The sequence below is a fragment of the Thunnus albacares genome, chromosome 4 (assembly GCF_914725855.1).
Source record: "Thunnus albacares chromosome 4, fThuAlb1.1, whole genome shotgun sequence".
Lineage (NCBI taxonomy): Eukaryota > Metazoa > Chordata > Actinopteri > Scombriformes > Scombridae > Thunnus > Thunnus albacares.
Window position 1 is genome coordinate 21,860,826 of NC_058109.1, and position 17,998 is coordinate 21,878,823.

Here is a 17,998-nt window from a genome sequence, read left to right on the forward strand (position 1 = left end):
TGCATTCCTGTTTATTTCTGTTTTCATTATATTTTATAACTAACTTTATAATACTGTTTTTATTAGTTGTCCATCATTACACATCTTAATTCTCACAGTTATTCATTGTAATGAACACCTGAGGTAATTCATAATAATACCCTGTAGGTGTCACTGTTATATTTGTTATCTCACATTGCTGCAGCTGCTGCAGTAGGACTTTAACTTGTGGATTGGAGAAGAAATTGTTACGATTGTTAGAGAGACAGAGACACAGCACTTTGGCAAAGGACCATATGCATCTCACAGGTTAAAAAATACATTAACATTAAAAAGATCAAACCAACTGAGCTGATTACTAATGAAGAGAACTGAACCTGGATCTGAGAGGCTGCTGATATGAGGTTAATAGATGGTAATAGAGGCTTAGTGAAAGTTTTATATGAAGATGGCTGGTTAAATGCTTGCTGTCATGAATACTGTGTGGTTTGAGGTTTGTTTAAGATGCAGAGACTTTAGGAGGGTGATGAGGATTATAGTTAAAGACAAGTTTTATGTAAAACCATTTTGGGTGAAGAGGGTTTTGCTGTGAAATGCCTTGATGTTGCAGCAGGGTTAGAGTCACTGTGGATGAAAGGACAAAAGTTTTAGACATCTGTCACACGCCACCGCATGCCCTCTGCCCTCCAGACAATACAGCTCTGGATAGGGGGGTGTCCAGTGGAAGAGGGTCAGGATCCACTCCTCTCTTCCTGTCTTTTTATCCAACACTCTCTTGAGCCCCTTATTAGGTCTTTACACAACACAAATCGACCTGTAGTTCCTTACCAATTTTACAACTTGGATTAAAAAAATTGAATTTACCAAAATTACAGTTTATTCACAAGAGGAATAAAGATATGGATAACACTTTACTTTACTGGTCTCTTATTACTGAGGGCTGGTATTCAAGTTAGTTGAGTTTAAAAGCAGTTGTTAATTTCCAGAGTATTTTCCACCCAAATAAAAATGTAGAATCATTCATGTATTGTATTTAACTTTACTCTTCTTATATATTGAATTGTATTCTTGTCTTTAGACAACTTGTACATTTTTGCATGTTTAGCCAACCTGCTGTGCACTGAGTAAAAGACTCCAGGTTAATTAATTGGAAATGGGACAGTTCTACATAAAAAGTGCCACATTACGTGTTTTTTTCCCCAGGAAACTTCTAGAAAATTATTAGGAATTTTTAATGAATATATGGACAGGTAAAATAAAGTATTGCCAAGATTTTAAATTAGCCATCAAAAACCATATCTCAAGATTATCACTGGTTGAGTGGAGCAGAGCGAATAGACATTGTGGAGCATAGTCCAACTAGAAACAAAATAAGATCTCTGTCTACAGGAAATATGGAGTGTGGCAAACAGTTTTATCAGTGTCCAGTTGATGTTATAATATTGGGTAGGGCAGAGAGAAGAGCTGTATTTATATTCATTTAATTTTTGTCAAGTACCCTGCAGACATATCTTGCTTCGATATGAAATTGGACTTGATCAGTATATTTGTAAGGATAAAACACCAGCGGTTCTCATCATGTTACATTTTAGTGAAAGATAGCAACACTCAAACCTCAAACATTTTTGAATTCCACAGACAAAAAGAAAAAGTCAGATTTTTTTGGTATGATATCTTCATTTCCATGACACAACAGTCTTTAGTGAGGTAGACTATAACAGGTCAAGAATTAGAAACATTGCTCCTTAACTGGCATGTGAAATTACATGAAATAAATATTTCCATGTACAATGTCTTCAAAATGAGGTAGAAATGGTTACAGAGAATGTACAAGATACAACAAAAGTACAATTGAATTACAAAGATAACACTGAAATCCAATTTTCTATCTGCTGGACAAATTCAGTTCCACTTAACTTCAATGAATCAGAGTAACACCAAGAGACAGCAAATACTGTAGACTGTGTGTAGATCAGTACAGAGCACATTCTTTGTGTGACATTGAAGAGCATTCAATTTATGTAGCTAAGCGCTTAAATACTTTTAAAATCTGGGGGTAACAATACATTATTATTTTCTTAACACCTTTTTAATTATCTGTATTTTTTCTTCAGTATAATTTGAAGCTAATTTTTGCGTGATTAGGATATTTTTTTCCACACTCAACCACATTCTGAGTAAGTTTAATTTTATGAATGTGCTTACTTTTCCAAAACAGGCAGTAAAATACCTTTTCATCACACTGGATCTCAGACTAAATCTGAAGCACCATTTCAGCCTAAATCTTACTATAAAAGGGGATCCACTCCGAGAGCATGCCTTTAGATAGGAGTTTGGTTTTGGTTCATTTGCAAAACTAATAATATGGCACAAATTCTGAAGAGATGGCATAATGGAGCAACAAAGCTACAACTCAGTGGGTTGTAACTGCACATATTTCCTGACAGTGCACATACTTTGTTAATATTTGTCACAATTAACGTCATGGTGCCAATTTCTGTTAGAACTAAAATCAAGCTGATTGACTGGCGACACTGTGTCAAGCGGTTTTAAAATACTGGTGTGGGAAGTAGAAATGGAACACTTTATTAAGACATTTAATAAACATACCTATTATAGAGCGTATACTGCAGCATGTGTTTGTCTTGATATGTCAAAGGTGGTTTGTCAGGAGTGCTTTGTTTTGACAGTTTGTCCATAAAACCGTTTCCCCACTGCTAACTACAGTACGTACACTAACACTTAACATGTCATTCATTTCTCCACCAAAACCTATAAGAGAATTACATCTATACATGAAGAAAATATGTTTCATATATCTAAAAACATCATTGATGTACATTATGGCATGTATTGTCCTTTTAAAAAAAATATCTGAATTACATTCAACATTTCAGGCCTTGGTACAAAAACCTCAAGTTTAATTTCCCAGAGCTAAGAAGCAGTGTGGATTGTGTGTGTGTGTGTGTGTGTGTGTGTGTGTGTGTGTGTGTGTGTGCGCGCATGCATGTGTGTGTATGTGTGTTTTCACTGTTAGTATCAAAGGCCTTGTAAGTTCATCGTTTCCCTGAAGTGTTCAGAGTATATTTCGCGCTTAAACAAAGCCACGGCTCCGTTTTCATCTTGCTCCATAAAGCTCCCTACAAACACCCTAAGGTAATAACATACATTCTTATTTTATCATTCTGAGGTAACAATATTCTTCCTGAGTATTCAATAACACGACTATAAATCATCCTTTTGAGAGGCAAAAGTAAAGAGAATGCATATCAAAAAGTAAAAAGTAAATCCTAGCAGACAAGCAGGTAAATCTTCATAAAGAATGTAATGTTGAGCAGAAATGTTCAGAGGCACTCGCTCAGACTCATACAGTATGTCCTTACTGCAACCTGTATTCTTCTCAGTCTGGGCTGTGCATCTAAATGCAGGCAACAAACAGGTTTACGTCCCTTTGAACTGTTTGCTCAGAGTGAAATTTAGCTGTATACAGACTTTAGAATGGTTGTCTGTTTTTTGACAAGGCATAAGCTGGACCAAATATGACATTATTCTCAGATTCTTTAGAAAATACACCTGTTAGTTGTAGGATTAGCAGTTGAAAATCTGCATGTAAACAACACGCTTTGAAGATGATCTGCATATACTATGCACTATGTATACTGTCACTTTGTGAATGCTAAATAAATTTTTAAAATGAACATAAAATCTTAGATTATTTCCCCACTCTTTCTTTACATCAAAACTATTTAAAGGGCGGCTTCATGTATACTATGTAATCATTTGATAAGCAGCTTTGTATGTATAAACTGGACACAATCATAAGTAGCTCAGCATTGAAAAAAAGGTTGAGAACAAGAGGCAGGTCTCCAGGATAGAAATTAGATACAGAACAAGAGAAAAAAGGGGTTTAACTGAATAAAGTCGAGAATAAGTAAAGATAGGGGGAAAGCAAGGGGTGAGCAGGGAAACATTCATTTCTCAAGGCCGAGTGGCACAGCAAGCCTTGAATCAGCTGTGTAAAGTAGCAGTGATTGTGCTGAAGTAGTATGGCAATCTTACCATTTTAGTTATTGCTCTCCTTACTTTTTGGTCAGAAAATGATTTTTGTGGTGTGGTAGAATATATTGCAGTCAAAGGCCTTTTTCATACATAGTGGCCACAAATAATTACACCAACTTCTAAAACAGCAACATTGCAGTGCTGCTGCCACAGCAGAAAGGAAATAAATAGGATCCTGAGAGAAACAGACACTCATACATTTAGACTGTCTTAACGCTATCTATGTAGAGAATGCCTTAACCTCACTCCTAAGACTTACCTCAACCTTACAGGGCAAAACACCCCTGTGAATCTTTGGAAAAACATGAATAATGAAAATGTTACAGATGCTCAAGAAATTCCACTTGTGCCCTCTTGTGTTTGCTAGTGATATTAAACCTTTCATTGACAAATCCAATGTTAATTCTCAAGTTTATCTGCATTAAGAACCCTGGCTGGTTTTGGAGAGTGAGGGAACCTTCTCAAAAGCCGACCAGGGCTGTCAGCGCCCTCCAGTGGGGTCCTCAGATCGTGTGTGCGATGCAGGTATCTTCATAGACATTCTCTGCTGCTGAGGAAAGTTGTGCTCCCCGCTTTCTCCCGCTAGGCCTGATGGTGGGCTGTAGTCCCCTGTTCCGCCATAAGGGGGCGACATCAGGGGCTTTCCAGGTTTATAGGCCTGTGGGTCTGAGGCTGAGCCACTCATATCGTAGCCATTGCCGTGCCCGTTGCCATGACTTTTGCTGTGACAGTTTCCATGGCCGTTGCCATACTTTCTGTAGCGTGATCCCTCTACCTCGACTCCCTCTTGTCCTTCCTCTGCCATCTCAAAGGCCTTGCGTTTCAGTGGCGCCCCTGCCTCGGAGCTCCCTCCCAGGCTGTGAGATGGGTAGCTGTAACCTCCCCCCACCATAGTGGGCCTAGGGGCCAGAGGAGTAGGGGCACTAATCCCAGATGGTAGGTAGGAGGCACTGGGGTGGCTATATCCAGAGGACAAGCTGGTTTGAGGGTAGCACCCTGGAGGGTAGTTGTAGACAGGAGTGCTGGCGCTATAGCTGGGCACTAGAGTGGGTCCAGCCTGCAAAGAGTGTAGAGGGGCAGGGGGAAGTGCTGTGCCAGGCTGAGGGCAGTATCCTGAGGACAGGTAGGTGCTGTTGTAGGCAGGAGGATATTCCTGAGATGACGGGGCACTGCAGGAGCCGGCACCGCTGTAGCCTGGATCAGAGGCCAAGTTACTGCTCACTACTGTCACACTTCCTGTAGCTGGGATGCCCACAGATGCAGAGCCCACCTTGGTGCCAGTTAATGCTTCCAGTCCAGGATAACACTCTATGCCCTGACTCAGAGCCCAGGGCTCAGCTTCAGTTTTTAGGAAAGTTCCAGGCTCTGCGTAGGCCCCTGTAGCAGGGCGTTCATAGGACAGCTCCAGGCCTGAGTACTTCTCAGCATAGCGTTTGAGCAGAGAAGAAGCAGTAAGGGCTGATATGTCATCACTGGCCCAAGGGTAACCTGCAGGGGCATAGCCGCGGCGAGCAGCTGTAGCATAGGGGTCGTGTTTGTGGGCAGTCGGGGGTGAGGTTGTAGAGGTGACATCTAGGTGCTGCTCAGGCCACTGAGATAAGGGGGCGGTGTGCTCCGGAGACCAGTGCATCTTCAACAGACCTGTCAGAAACAAGACCAAAATAGTTAGTTCACATGATCATAAAATGATACATTATCCAGATCAGATGAAGGTTGGACATCTCTTTCTCTGTCTTCCAAAACCCAGTAGGAAGCTAAGAGTCTGGCTTTACGAATATCTGCCCTCATAATCACCTTGCTTAGCTTAGCCTTTTCCAGAATCATGTCAATGCTTAGCCTGTGCTCTTCTACACAGTCTCATCCAGGCAGGGGACAACAGTTCTAATCTTTATGTGGAGCCAAGCTGCCAACATAGCCCCCAGCCTGGTCTCCACGGCGATAAGCCTCTATCAGCCTGCGCACTGCCCTCTGCCTTTGCCTCTCTCACATTGGGGCCATTGTTGTCTCTCTGTGAGTCTCTTAGTCGACAAAGCCACCCCCACCAAGCGTGTGATCTAATTCGGCCCAAACCTCAGGGGTCTGCTGGACAGGGGGGAACAGAGGGTGGGGTCTCTGTGTAGAGGGGGATCAGAGTAGTTTTTCATACTGGACCAGTATATTTACAAACACTAATATAAGTGTACCAATTGATTTAGCAGTCAAAAAAGTCTGGTTTTCACGTGCCATGTGTGATTATACATGCACATTTACACAAACAGAGTAATCCACTGGTTTAGTGGTTGTGGGCTTTGATTGGCTTTTGCTGGCCTTGTCTTTTTGAACTGGTATTAGGCTGACATTCCAGGCATTGCAGAGTATTATTAAACTGTCCTGACCCCAGGCCTGGACCAGAGGGGCTTCCCTACAACAGCACTGGACAGAGGAAGAAGCCACCGCCTTCGTTTCACCAATAGGAGTGATATCTATTTCTATCTGCCAATCATTTTCCTGATTATTTCAGTAAAATGACAGAAAATAGTGAGAAAAGCCCAGTAAAACTTTCCAGAGCCCAAAGTGGCATCTTCAGATGTCTTGTCTGAAACCTAAAAGTATTCAATTTGCAACTGGGAAAACAGTATATCCTCACATTGGAGAATCTGTAACCAGAGAATGGTTGTTAGTTTGTTTGAAAAATGACTCAATTTATTAATTTTCAAAATAGTTCTGATGCTAGACTAATCGATTGATTGCCTTTATTCAGTTCATCTAAATGTTGATAGGGTCAAGTTTTTTTTGAGGATTCTATCAGGACAAAGCAGGAAATAATAGCAGCAGTGGTAGGTGTTGGGGTTCTTCGTCATTAGACACACACACAACCCACACACACGCGCTCACTCACACGTCTGGTCTGAAACTGTCTACATGTGGATTACACCAGGTTGTGTCACATGTCCACTAGGACCACCAGATGGGCCTCTAAACGGTCCACATGTTGATCCCTAAATTAAATGATCCTTCAGCCCAATAATCCCACTCATCCAATCCAGGGATAGCAGCGCTCTCAACCAGCACAAGCTCCACCCTAGATCTGAGAAATCCCTATGCTCCAGGGAATTCTGACCTATCATGGCACTAGCCCCGACACCAGAACAAAAAGTATTACAGGCACAGGGCTAAAATAAGACTTTTCCCGCCAACATACATTCACACCAAGGTAAACACAGTAGTAGAGACCCCCCTAAAAAATCAACAGGAGACAATATGAGAAATAATCATTTACACTAAGGTTAGAATAAAAATTATATCATGACCCAGAAATATACTTAACTGTGAATCGTTGTTTTTCACACTAAATCTACAGATCATGGTTGGATTATCGAATGGGTCCAAAGGGTTAGTGGGGTCCATAAGCCAGAGCTTCTGCTGTGAAACAACTGTTATTAACATTTCTCATTAATGAATTAAGGACTCAGTCATTCGTATCATCAGAGCTCTTAAAGTTCTTCTGATAACCTGAAAGAATAAACTAAATATTCACTCTGAAGATGTCATCATGACATCTTAAGAGGAAGTGTTTATCCACTCATTTTCTGTAGGGCATTAAAGCCTCATACTCTAACAACACCACTCAACATTAGTCCTTGACTTTTCTGGTGATCACTTGATCAAACAGTTGATTTTCACTTCGCTGTGAAGGTTTACGCCTTGTTGGGATATAGGTGGGTGGGTTTTGTACTGTGCTGTTGACATCCATGTTTTGATATTCCTCCATTATATAAATACACATGGAAAAAATGTAAGAATTGGAGGTAAGCAAGATATAACACTGGCTTGGTGGATTTCCAACCAAATCATTGGCAACTATTTTGTTTACCTAAGGACCATTATTTTCGATTAGAAATGTTAACTATAATTAATTAATATTACTGATCAAACAAAAGGCAGTCTGCTAGCAACAAAGGTGTGAGTGTGTAAAGAGAGAAATGTGTATGTACAGTACATGTTTTCACTTGTAGAAGTACATATGGAAAAGATTGATCTTAGGTAAACTGATTGCTGTGTATACCTCCAAAAGTATCATTCACAATTCAGTGCTTGTAGGATATCACCGAAACATTTGTCAAATTGTTAAAAACACTTATTCTAAAACAGGAAATGGAAATTAATACAAAAAAGGAGAATCATATGGGCTTCCAACGCAGACTACAGCTAAAGTCAACTTGCAAGCTGATTGAACTTGAATTGTATTTTGCAGCTACTGTTGAGAACCCGGTTGAGGAAAATCTTTTTGCAGCAGTGTTCAGTAGACAAAGTACTTACTAATTGCTGTGCTGTTTTGTGTTTAAAATTTTTACTCATCACTTGCTGGAGAGCAGAGAATTTCCTATGAACAAGTGTTCCTACAGTTAAATTAAAACTGGATTAATGGTGCAAATAAAGACAGCAATACATTTAGTTTTATCTTTGTTGTTTGTAATGTGAGCTACAGAGAAGGGAGGTCACATGTTACATCAATTGTGCCATCAATTGTGGAGGTCTTCTCTGATATCTCAGTCAGAGTATCTAAATTCATTACGTGATAAATTAGACTGGAATTATTTAAAGTACATACTTTGACTTTATTGGATGATAACATCATTTGGATCTGTCAAAACAAGGCTGCCCTGCTGGTTGTAAAAACAAGAATGAGATATTGGAACATTAATCTATCAGTAGTGTGCACAAAAATCCCATCAATAAGTAAAGAATTATATTTTTTAAATCCAGTTGCCTTGTGACAGTGTTCACACACATTCAAATCCAGGCATCACGCATGCAGAGACACATACATGGTCATCAGACTGATACTCACTGGTCATGCTGATTGCAGGCATGAGCCTGAGCCAATCGTTTGCTGCTTTGCTTTCAATCTACTCCTCTCACCCCGTCTTCACCAGATGGTCTATAATCTATACAAGACATATTCGACCACAGTAATCTACTGTGACTAAAATCCTCATCAAAATTCAGCAGAGGAATGTGAAAACTGATCGAATGGATCACTCTGAGATCAAACGATGGAAGAGTGAACCGTAGGGTCTGCATGGGTTAAGGACCAGACTGAGTAAACCAGACTAATGAAGGATTAGAGGTTACAAGGCTTATGGCACTGTCAGTGCTTGGTGGCAATCTGACAGTCATGGACAAGAATTAAAGAAGCATCACCACTGGAGAACTTACTCCTCATCTTCACAATAAGCTCGTAACTTAGATACAGGCTTTATTCCAAGATGGGGTAACTATTTAACAAAAACTGAAATCTTACTTGATATTTACAGTGCAAAATAATGATGATTGTCTAAAAATGAATGGCCATTATTCAGGATTATGAGTAACAGATATGTGATTGCAAAAAAGTCAAGGCAAAAGTAACTTGTGCATTGATGCTAGTAATCATTCTACTATCAAATGTCCAGCTAGTTCTCACTTTTAAAAAAAAGAAAACTTTTCTTTCATATACACAGACACCACTCTAGTTGTAAATATACTTATATTACTACAAATAATTAAGAACTTACCAGTAAAATTACTGAAGTGTCTCCCCAAAAGTGGCAAACTACAGTTAGGTACCTCCTAATAAACATAATTGTTTTTTTAATCGACTGATCAACATCACGTTCTTAGTGCATTATATTCCCCAGAGCAGACGTTCTTTCATATTTTCACTCTGTACATAGTAGGCATACTTATTTGGACATATTTGTAAGGTATAACAATTTTCCTGGACATGTGAATTTCTGTGACTGATTAAAACCTCTTACTGTTCATATGTGCTGTAGCATCAGACATCTGTGTTAAAGTGAGGATATTAGGGTTTTGGGGGTTTGGGTATTAGGAGGGATGAGTGAGGGAGCCCCTAACCCTAATCTAGCATCTCACGTTGGCTTGGGACTTGGAAACACCCCTCCATTCTCAGCCATGCTTGGCTTACCAGGAGACAAAGATGAGAAGTAAGCCGGCTTGGTACTGTTAAAGCTTCCCTTAATCATTGTGATTATCATACTGCTGTACAGCACCAGTGTTTCCTCTGGGTGCGTCCTGCAGCAGTTTGGCTAGTGTGAGCACATCAATAGGCAGATAAATGGAAAGTTCACAGGGACAAGAAAACCAGAGAAACAGAAAACAGCATTTAAGTCAGTTTGATATCAGCAGTTGTGAACTAAAACACACTTTGTGCCTCTTTGTAGTTATTCTGTAATACCTGTTTATTGTTGTAGGACAGCCGTAAAAATGGTGTCACTTCTAATGTTTGGTGCACCATGAATTTAAAGACCCTCAAACTGTATTCATTTTAAAGGACTTTGATGTTAGTCCAGACAAGCATGAAAGAAATTTAAAGTCATTTTTCCTCACATCCCCCTAAATAATGACTTTCCATGGCTTCTACAAGGTAGTTGCAAGTTTTCTGGGGATCCAACATTTCTCCCTCCATCTCCCCAACCTCTTCATATGTTAGTATTTAGGATTTATATTAATTTCACCATGATTGTTCACTCAGTCATGTTCATTTAATTGTTGTGCACACCAGGATTTATCTGGGTAGTTTGCACCACTTTTCTGTGGTTTAGTTCTAAAGCTGGAGCTCTAAGTTATTGTTGTAATGAGTTGTCTTGATGACAGTTTCTACATTAAAAAACATGCTCCTGCTGCACAAATGCCATTTATCTCTTGAGGAGTAAATAATGACACCCCAGGAGTATGTGATGATGATGATGTGTGTAACCGTGTGCGTGTTTGTGGCTGAACCCAGTTAGGCTTGAGCACCTGCTCATTCTTTCCCAAAGAATGAGCAGCTGAAGATCAATCAATTTTGTGTTACTGTCAAACCTGACTTCAGTGATAGTCCACCTAAGATCTAACATGTGAGTATCAAACATCCCCGATCAACCCCTGTAGGCTTGAAAGGGGGCTGTAAAAATTTCATCATTGATGGGGAACAGAGGTTGTGGTCGCACTTAATTCCTTGAAACCGCATTTGCACCTACATGTTGGTGTTAGTGATGTATAAATCAGCCTCAGTTCTCTGTTCAGACTTTTGCTTTAAGCTCTACCCAGAATTACTAACTAAAAGAGAGAACTTTTGTGCATTATGTTATGAGTAAAGCCTGAATATTTAAATATTGAGGGTCACTGTAGTAACACAGTAGGAACCTACAGTATTGTAAGATTTACAGTTCTGGTTATATGCAGTGCCCTTTATTACAGTAGTGTTATCTAATTTATTTTATAGCCATGATGAAGATAGTATCTGCACTACAAATGGCTCTGTTAGATTAAAAAGAGCTAATATGTGTTGCAGTATCGATAAAAGCAAGATTACATGAGAAGAGGAGATGGACTGGAAGACGACTGAACGTGTTGAGGCAGGAGGAGGGGATCACGCAGAGGGAGGTTAGAAGGAAATACAAACATCTGAAGTAGACCAATCCTGCATAGACACTACATGTGGTTACATAATTGAAGAGGTGCATGAAAGCAACAGCAAAGCCCTCTGGGAAAGCAAAAAAAACCCCACCACAGTCACCTACAGTGTAGCTACCATGACACTTAAATGCAAAAGTATAAATCAGCCTCGAGTTTCCCAACACTTGTGAGTCTCCTGCAATTTGACCAGGGCAGGAAGTGAAGTAAAATTACAGCGCTGTGGTAAATCCCCTGTCCCCTAATCTGTCTGTGGACACCTATACATGGATGTCGCATGGCCTCAGGGTCCACCGGCCAGCAAAATTATATGCAGTACGTGTGTGAGTGCACCAGTGTGAAAAGCAGGGAGTAGGGTGCTTGTAAACAGCAGCCCAATGGATTCAATAAAGAGATGGACTGAGAGTAACCCTTCCACATCTCTGTCCAGACCTCAACAGCCTCCACTAAAACCAGTTTCCGAGGTCTAACCTTTCTTTCTTAATGAAAAAAATCATCAGTAGGATATTTAGCAAAAATGTGGTAACTCTCTCACTTGCCTCCCCACATGATTTTCTCTTTTAAGGAAACACAATTATGCAAGTCATGAATGTTTGCTCTGCGTCAGTGGGGGCTAGTTTGACTCGTGGTCCACTGCATGGTCAGTATGAGTAATTAGGGGTTAATTAGATGAAAGTACATGTGGGGGAAGGGGCTAACTGGAATGGGATTTGGGGGGTTGTGAAGCATTTGAGGTGGCTGGCTGGTTGGATGAGGAGTGGAAGAAAATCACCCCTCTGGAGCTGAAAGGTTCTCTGTTAGTGCTTTTTACCCCACTCACAATAAACAAAAACTTTACATTTCCTGAGGACAGACAGACACACGCACACACACAAGATGCACACACACAGGCTCAAAGCAGAGTATACTCCTATGTTGTGGTTTTGGTGTAGTGTTTAGCCTCAGCTGGCCAACAGACATAGAGACTCTTGGTCATCTATCGGATGAGTCAGGCTGCTGGTATGCCAGGAATCTAACCTGAGATCTATTTACAAAGCACATATCCTCTACATACGCTCGACACACACTGCCCACTCCCGGGGTAAAAGAAGGTAAAGAGAAGAACATGCTTGCTTACAGTGTTGATAAATGACCCTATCAGCTATTTGCACATTATTGGGTGATTTGTATTAGTTAGAGTTAATTCACACTGCTGGCAAGATCAATACAGAACACATCAAGAGGAGCAATGGGATATGAATATACATGGAGCGTGTCAAGACACACTGTTGTGAACACACACACACACACACCACACCGCACCACTAACTCTGTCCTCCTCACTTACAGAGTAAATGAGGGTTTGATTGTTATGTAAGCAGTGACCATAGTCTAAAATGAAGAGTGTGAAGAAGGATCCACTGAGGAGAAAACCCTCCCTCTCCCTCCTCTTTCCCCTTCCCCCTTTTCTCCTGGCCTGCACAGTCCACCAGGCCGCTCTGCTGTCAGCTGTCAATCAACTACTGTACCATATCTGATTCAACTTTTACACATTTCTAACCTACAAGTCACTTCTAATTGCAAATCACATGACGATTAAAGTCAGAATAGGATTTTTCCACTCAAACCGATACCAATCACACAGTTTTATTTCTAAGCACTACTGAGAAACTAGTTCACTTTAAATAATATTGCCCCTCCTTTTCCTTTTATTTCATTTTTCATTTCTCTTTCACTCTGATTTCTTTCACACTCCAAAGTCTTCCTTTACTTCCTTGAGCCTCCCTCCTTCTCTCAGTAAAGACAGGACTGTGTCCAAGCCTGTGTGGTCAGTTTTTCCCCTCCCCCACTCCCTTAGCTCGCACACACACATGTGGCAGAGGCTGGCCTGGCCCCCTCTTTGCTTATTGTGTCCACTCATATATCAGGCTGCAGCTGACCAGTCCCCTCCTCATGTCTTCTCCATCTGCCCTTCACTTTGCTCTTTCTCTGTCTCTGTCATTTTGCCACCAGCACAGGTCTTTACCACGACACCTAATGAGGATCTGAGGTGTGCAACAATTTGCTTAACAAGCTTGCATGATTACTGTAGTGGACTGGTGTGTGTGTGTGTGTGTGTGTGTGTGTGTGTGTGTGTTATAGGACTAATGAGAAGCTGTTGACACCAGAGGCCACATGTATAAATGATACGTACACACAAACACCATAAACTAACCAAAAGCTGCACATAAACTTGTATTTATAAAAACAGAATGTGTGCACGTCACATATTCTTCAGACCAGGCGTACACATGTTTTTGTCAGCGATCTGAGGGTGATGTGATGAGGTGGAGATTAAATATAAGGTGAGAGAAAGTATCGTTTGTTTAGGTTGATAACCAGCTGCACTGATTGTGTGATTTTTTTTTTTTTACACAGAGATTTGTAAAATGCCAATCAAAGGTGCATTTATTAAGGTAACATTGATTAATTACTTTTGTGTGATTCATTTTATCATTCTTTTAATTTACATAGGAGTCTGCATTTTATTTTGCTGTTAGTTGGTTTAGATATGAGCACTACAAAGATTACATTTTTGAGATATCACTGCTGAAGATGGTTCATGTGATGAATTAATGATATGGATGGCATAACAGCCGCATGGCCGTGCGTAATGGTCACACATATTGACTGTTCTGACTGTTGAAGAACCTCGCCGGTGTAATAAAATTAGTGAAACGGCACTTTTTATTTCCTGTTTGTTTCATTGACAGGTGTAAAGACTGTTGGAGCAGGTTCAGGGTGTGTCCTCATTCATTTATGGCTAATTGTCCTCCATGACTGAGATTTGTAAAACATGCGTACACACAGCTTTATAAATCTGACGAAAAAAATGCGCAAGCATATTTCTGTCTGTTCTGTATTTCTGTTACTTCACCCTGGTAACTGGCAACTAAAAAGGGCTAAAACTGCTCATCACTACCTTCATGTCACATCATTATAGACAGAGCCCATAATGAGGGTTGGATGATTGTGATAGCATGTTTACTTGTTTGTGTGTGTAGATTGGAAAGAAACCTGTAAATCTGTGAAATTGTTAAAATAAATGCCAGCATGAGTGAGTTTAGTCGAGGTCCCTGTGGGAAGAAATCTAACAAGACACTGCGAGTCTTTTTGAGGGAGGAATGTGACAGACGTACGTTAGTGAAACTTGTGTCTTCCCTGAAATACTCCAAGAAATTGTCAACATCCACCTCTGTGTTACTCTATGGAATACAAAATACATGTAGTAAAATGGAAGTAAATCCCTGTTGCATTATTCCAATCAGGTTAGCGTCGTAATCCTGTTAAAGCTTGGCCTAATCAATAGCCCAGTCAATCAATATAAGCATATTCATCATCAGCCTGGGTAGCAACCTCCCATGATTAGCATAAATACATGGACCATTCTGTGATGTGTCAGTGAGATTAATGTGATTTAATCTGCTTCTACATACTGCTGTTGCAAATATAGAAAATATATCTGTCAACTGTGATAACACTCAACACTTATTAGGAGTTTGGCTTTTCAGCTTGCAGGACTGACTTCAGAGAGAAGAACAGTTCATCCAGACTACATTTTTATTAATTGTGCAGAATTGGTGTTTCAACACAAAACATCTTGATAAATGTGTTTTTGTATCAAAATGTCAGCTCTTTTCCACCTCGCCAGAGCTTCTGAGTATGCTGGTGCTGTCAGTTTTATATAAACATTATATTTCTTCCATTCTTTAGCAAAAGCTCAGAATACAGTCTATATTAACTGGCTCTGTAGGAAGGACGGTGGCACTGTAGGTGCTTTAGGTCAAACTGTTATACTATATTCACATGGAGGGGCTGAAAAAACAGCGGCTGAACAGTTTCTGTGAAATTCCTCAATGCAAAGCCCGGAGACTCAGCTGTTAAATCCATTAGCGTATCTGCCTTCTCAACATGACTTCTCAGAGACCCCCACCCCCCCACCCCAGCCCCTTGCTTCCCTCTCTACAGCCGCAGGAGATTAAATCCTGGACAAAAGAGGAGCCAAAAAAAAGGAGATGTACAGAAAAACAGACTCAGACCAAGCTGGGTCACATTGTTCACGTACAACAGGCTGAACAGACCCCCTTCACTGGACATGCCCACACAACATATAGAGCTAAGCAGGGGCAGCAGGCAGGGTACGCACGTGTAAAAATAAAAGCAGTGCAGACTTACTGTATGGGGTGACAGGACTGAGCATTCTGCAGCCCTGGCCCCAGGTGAAGAGGAAAGGACTGGATCCACTTGGGTGCTAGTGAGGGCGCAGCTGCATGCTGTGGGGCCTCTCTGGGCTACTGCTTCTCCTGCTGCTGCTGCTGGTTGCACGACCGCTGGCTCGGCTAGTGACTGGCCTCCTGCAGCCCTCCATGGTTCATCTCCCACTTCAACACCGCTCCGACACACTGCCACCTGAAGAGCGCACATGCCAATATCAGAGCCAACAGACACCATGAGTATGACTAGGATGTTTATTTTGATTGCTGTGGTCACTCAAAGCCAGACAAAGCCAGAAAAAAATGAGAAATTCCTGAGAATACATAAATGTATGATACACGGTTAGTTAAATTTTGCTTATTTTTTGCATTAATTACATTTAAAGTTCAGTATAGGTATTAAAAAGGGAAATACTTGCAGTACGAAACTGATATTGATTGATATTGAGTTCAACATGCTCTCTACATTTCTGTGTGTTTGTGTGTGTGCACATGTGTGTGAGAGACGGATCCAGAGAGTTTGAATGCTAAATGCCCTGACAGAGAAGGGGGCTTTTCCCCTCTGACCACAAAACCGCACGGCCAGTGAGACAAGTTTCTACTTCTTTGAAGCCACCCGTGTTACCACACAAACACTGCAAACCATAACAGCAAAGAGAACTTTGCACTTTCTCCAGAGTGAGAAAGCTATGCTGTTTTAAAAAAAATGCATAACGAGTGTTATGTGAGGGAGTGCACAGGCTTGTAACAGCCCCCGCCTGGGTTGACATATACAGGACAAACTAGTGAGAATGCCTCTCATATATATATATATATATATATATATATATATAAAGAAAAGAAACTATAGCATATACACAGGAGTAAGGAGAAGGAAAACATAGACAAGGGCATTTAACACAAGAAAGAGAGAATAAAGAACATTGAAAAGGACAGGAATGTACAAGAAGCAGCAGGAACATTGTCATTACTGCTGAAAACATAGAAAAACAACATTTTTATCAACAAGTGATTAAATGCTTACTGACCTGATCATGCCTGTATTTGCTCGATGAGTTGTTCAATTTGGAAAGTAATCCGCTATTCCACAAAGTACAACAGGGGAGCCGACGTGTGTATGTGTGTGTGTGTGTGTGTGTGTAAGTGTGTGTGAGGCTTGCACTCTCTTCTGGGACCCTATCTTTCTCCTCTACACTCACTCGCTCGCCCTCCAGCTCCCTTCTCCCTCCCCCTCCTGCTCCCTCGCCTAGTGACAACAGAGCAGCACACACATCCCCTCCCCCAACTGCGCCACCCCTCCCCCTCCTTCTCCCTCTCTTTTGTTAAAACTATTTCAGCAGGAAGGGAGAGAGAGGGAAAAAGTGACCAATCATGCAGTGTCAGAGAAGAGCCTGTTTCCCCCTGCTGTGTGTGTGTGTGTGTGTGTGTGTGTGTGTGTGTGTGTGTGTGCATGAATATGAACATGTGTGTATGTTCTTATCTGTGTGTGTGTGTGTGTGTGTAGGCTTGTTTTTTTGATAGGAGAAGACCTTCAATCTGATGAATGGGCATGTGGGACACATGCTACTGAAAAATTGTGGATTTTCTCCTTCGCTGATCACATGAGAAGTTCAGTTATTGTCAATGACTTCTATTGATCTGGTCCATTGATCTTAGTATTGTTGGAAGGGTGGGGTTGAAACAACCGTGTCAATATCACCTAATTCCTGCAGTACTCCCCCCCCCCCCTTTACACACACACACACACACACACTAGCCTGTACACATGCATGGGCAGCAGCGAATGACCTCTACATTGGCCTCAAACCCTTGACTAAGAAGTAGGTTAATTTCTTCACCTGTAATTTATCAATATCTAATATATTGCTCGCCTTGCTTTTATTTAATTTTCATTTCCAAGGTTCATTCAACTCTTTCCCTCTCACCTCTATTTTGCTCTAACCTCAGTCGCTCATACATGGAAACACAGCTGTGGTTCTGCATTTAGAGTTATGGTGTAGGCGGGACAAGCTGGTCCACTCCTCATGTTACTCTGCTGTAAACACTCAAGGCCCTGCAGGACACACTCCCTTGGCTTTGGCTGGTCTCAACACACATACACATACAGGCACATGTTTGACATGTGTGAGCTGTGTCTCAGAAGGCGGTTGTTCACAGGACAAACTGAATCTTTCCCTTGTGATTTAATCTTATTAGACCATAATCACACTTCTATGATTACTAGTTATAACAAAAATAAATACTTTTTTATGATCACCTCCCTCGTTGTTACAACAGCTCAATACCGG

The 17,998-nt window shown here is 40.9% G+C and overlaps 1 protein-coding gene and 1 long non-coding RNA gene across 3 annotated transcripts in view; one reads left to right on the forward strand and one right to left on the reverse strand.

Moving 5' to 3' along the window:
* The window catches only part of LOC122980271, a 31,177-nt gene that overhangs the window by 1,820 nt on the left and 11,359 nt on the right, over positions 1-17,998 (forward strand). The gene's annotated exons all lie outside the window — the stretch shown is intronic.
* si:dkey-195m11.8 (fidgetin) lies at positions 2,145-17,138 on the reverse strand. The gene is made up of 3 exons (XM_044348100.1): positions 16,739-17,138; positions 15,673-15,906; positions 2,145-5,679 (listed from the first exon to the last, which is right to left on the reverse strand). The coding sequence occupies exons 2-3, from the start codon at positions 15,695-15,697 to the stop codon at positions 4,520-4,522; spliced, it is 1,185 nt and encodes a 394-aa protein (XP_044204035.1). The 5' UTR covers positions 15,698-15,906; positions 16,739-17,138; the 3' UTR covers positions 2,145-4,519.

What these genes read in the sequence shown, in the direction of transcription:
- si:dkey-195m11.8 (XM_044348100.1), bottom strand. Translation starts at nt 15,697, where the DNA reads ATGCTCAGTCCTGTCACCCCATACA. An exon ending in CAGTCCTGTCACCCCATACA is followed by an intron (nt 5,680 to 15,672) that starts GTAAGTCTGCAC and finishes TGTTTCTGACAG; the next exon opens with GTCTGTTGAAGATGCACTGG.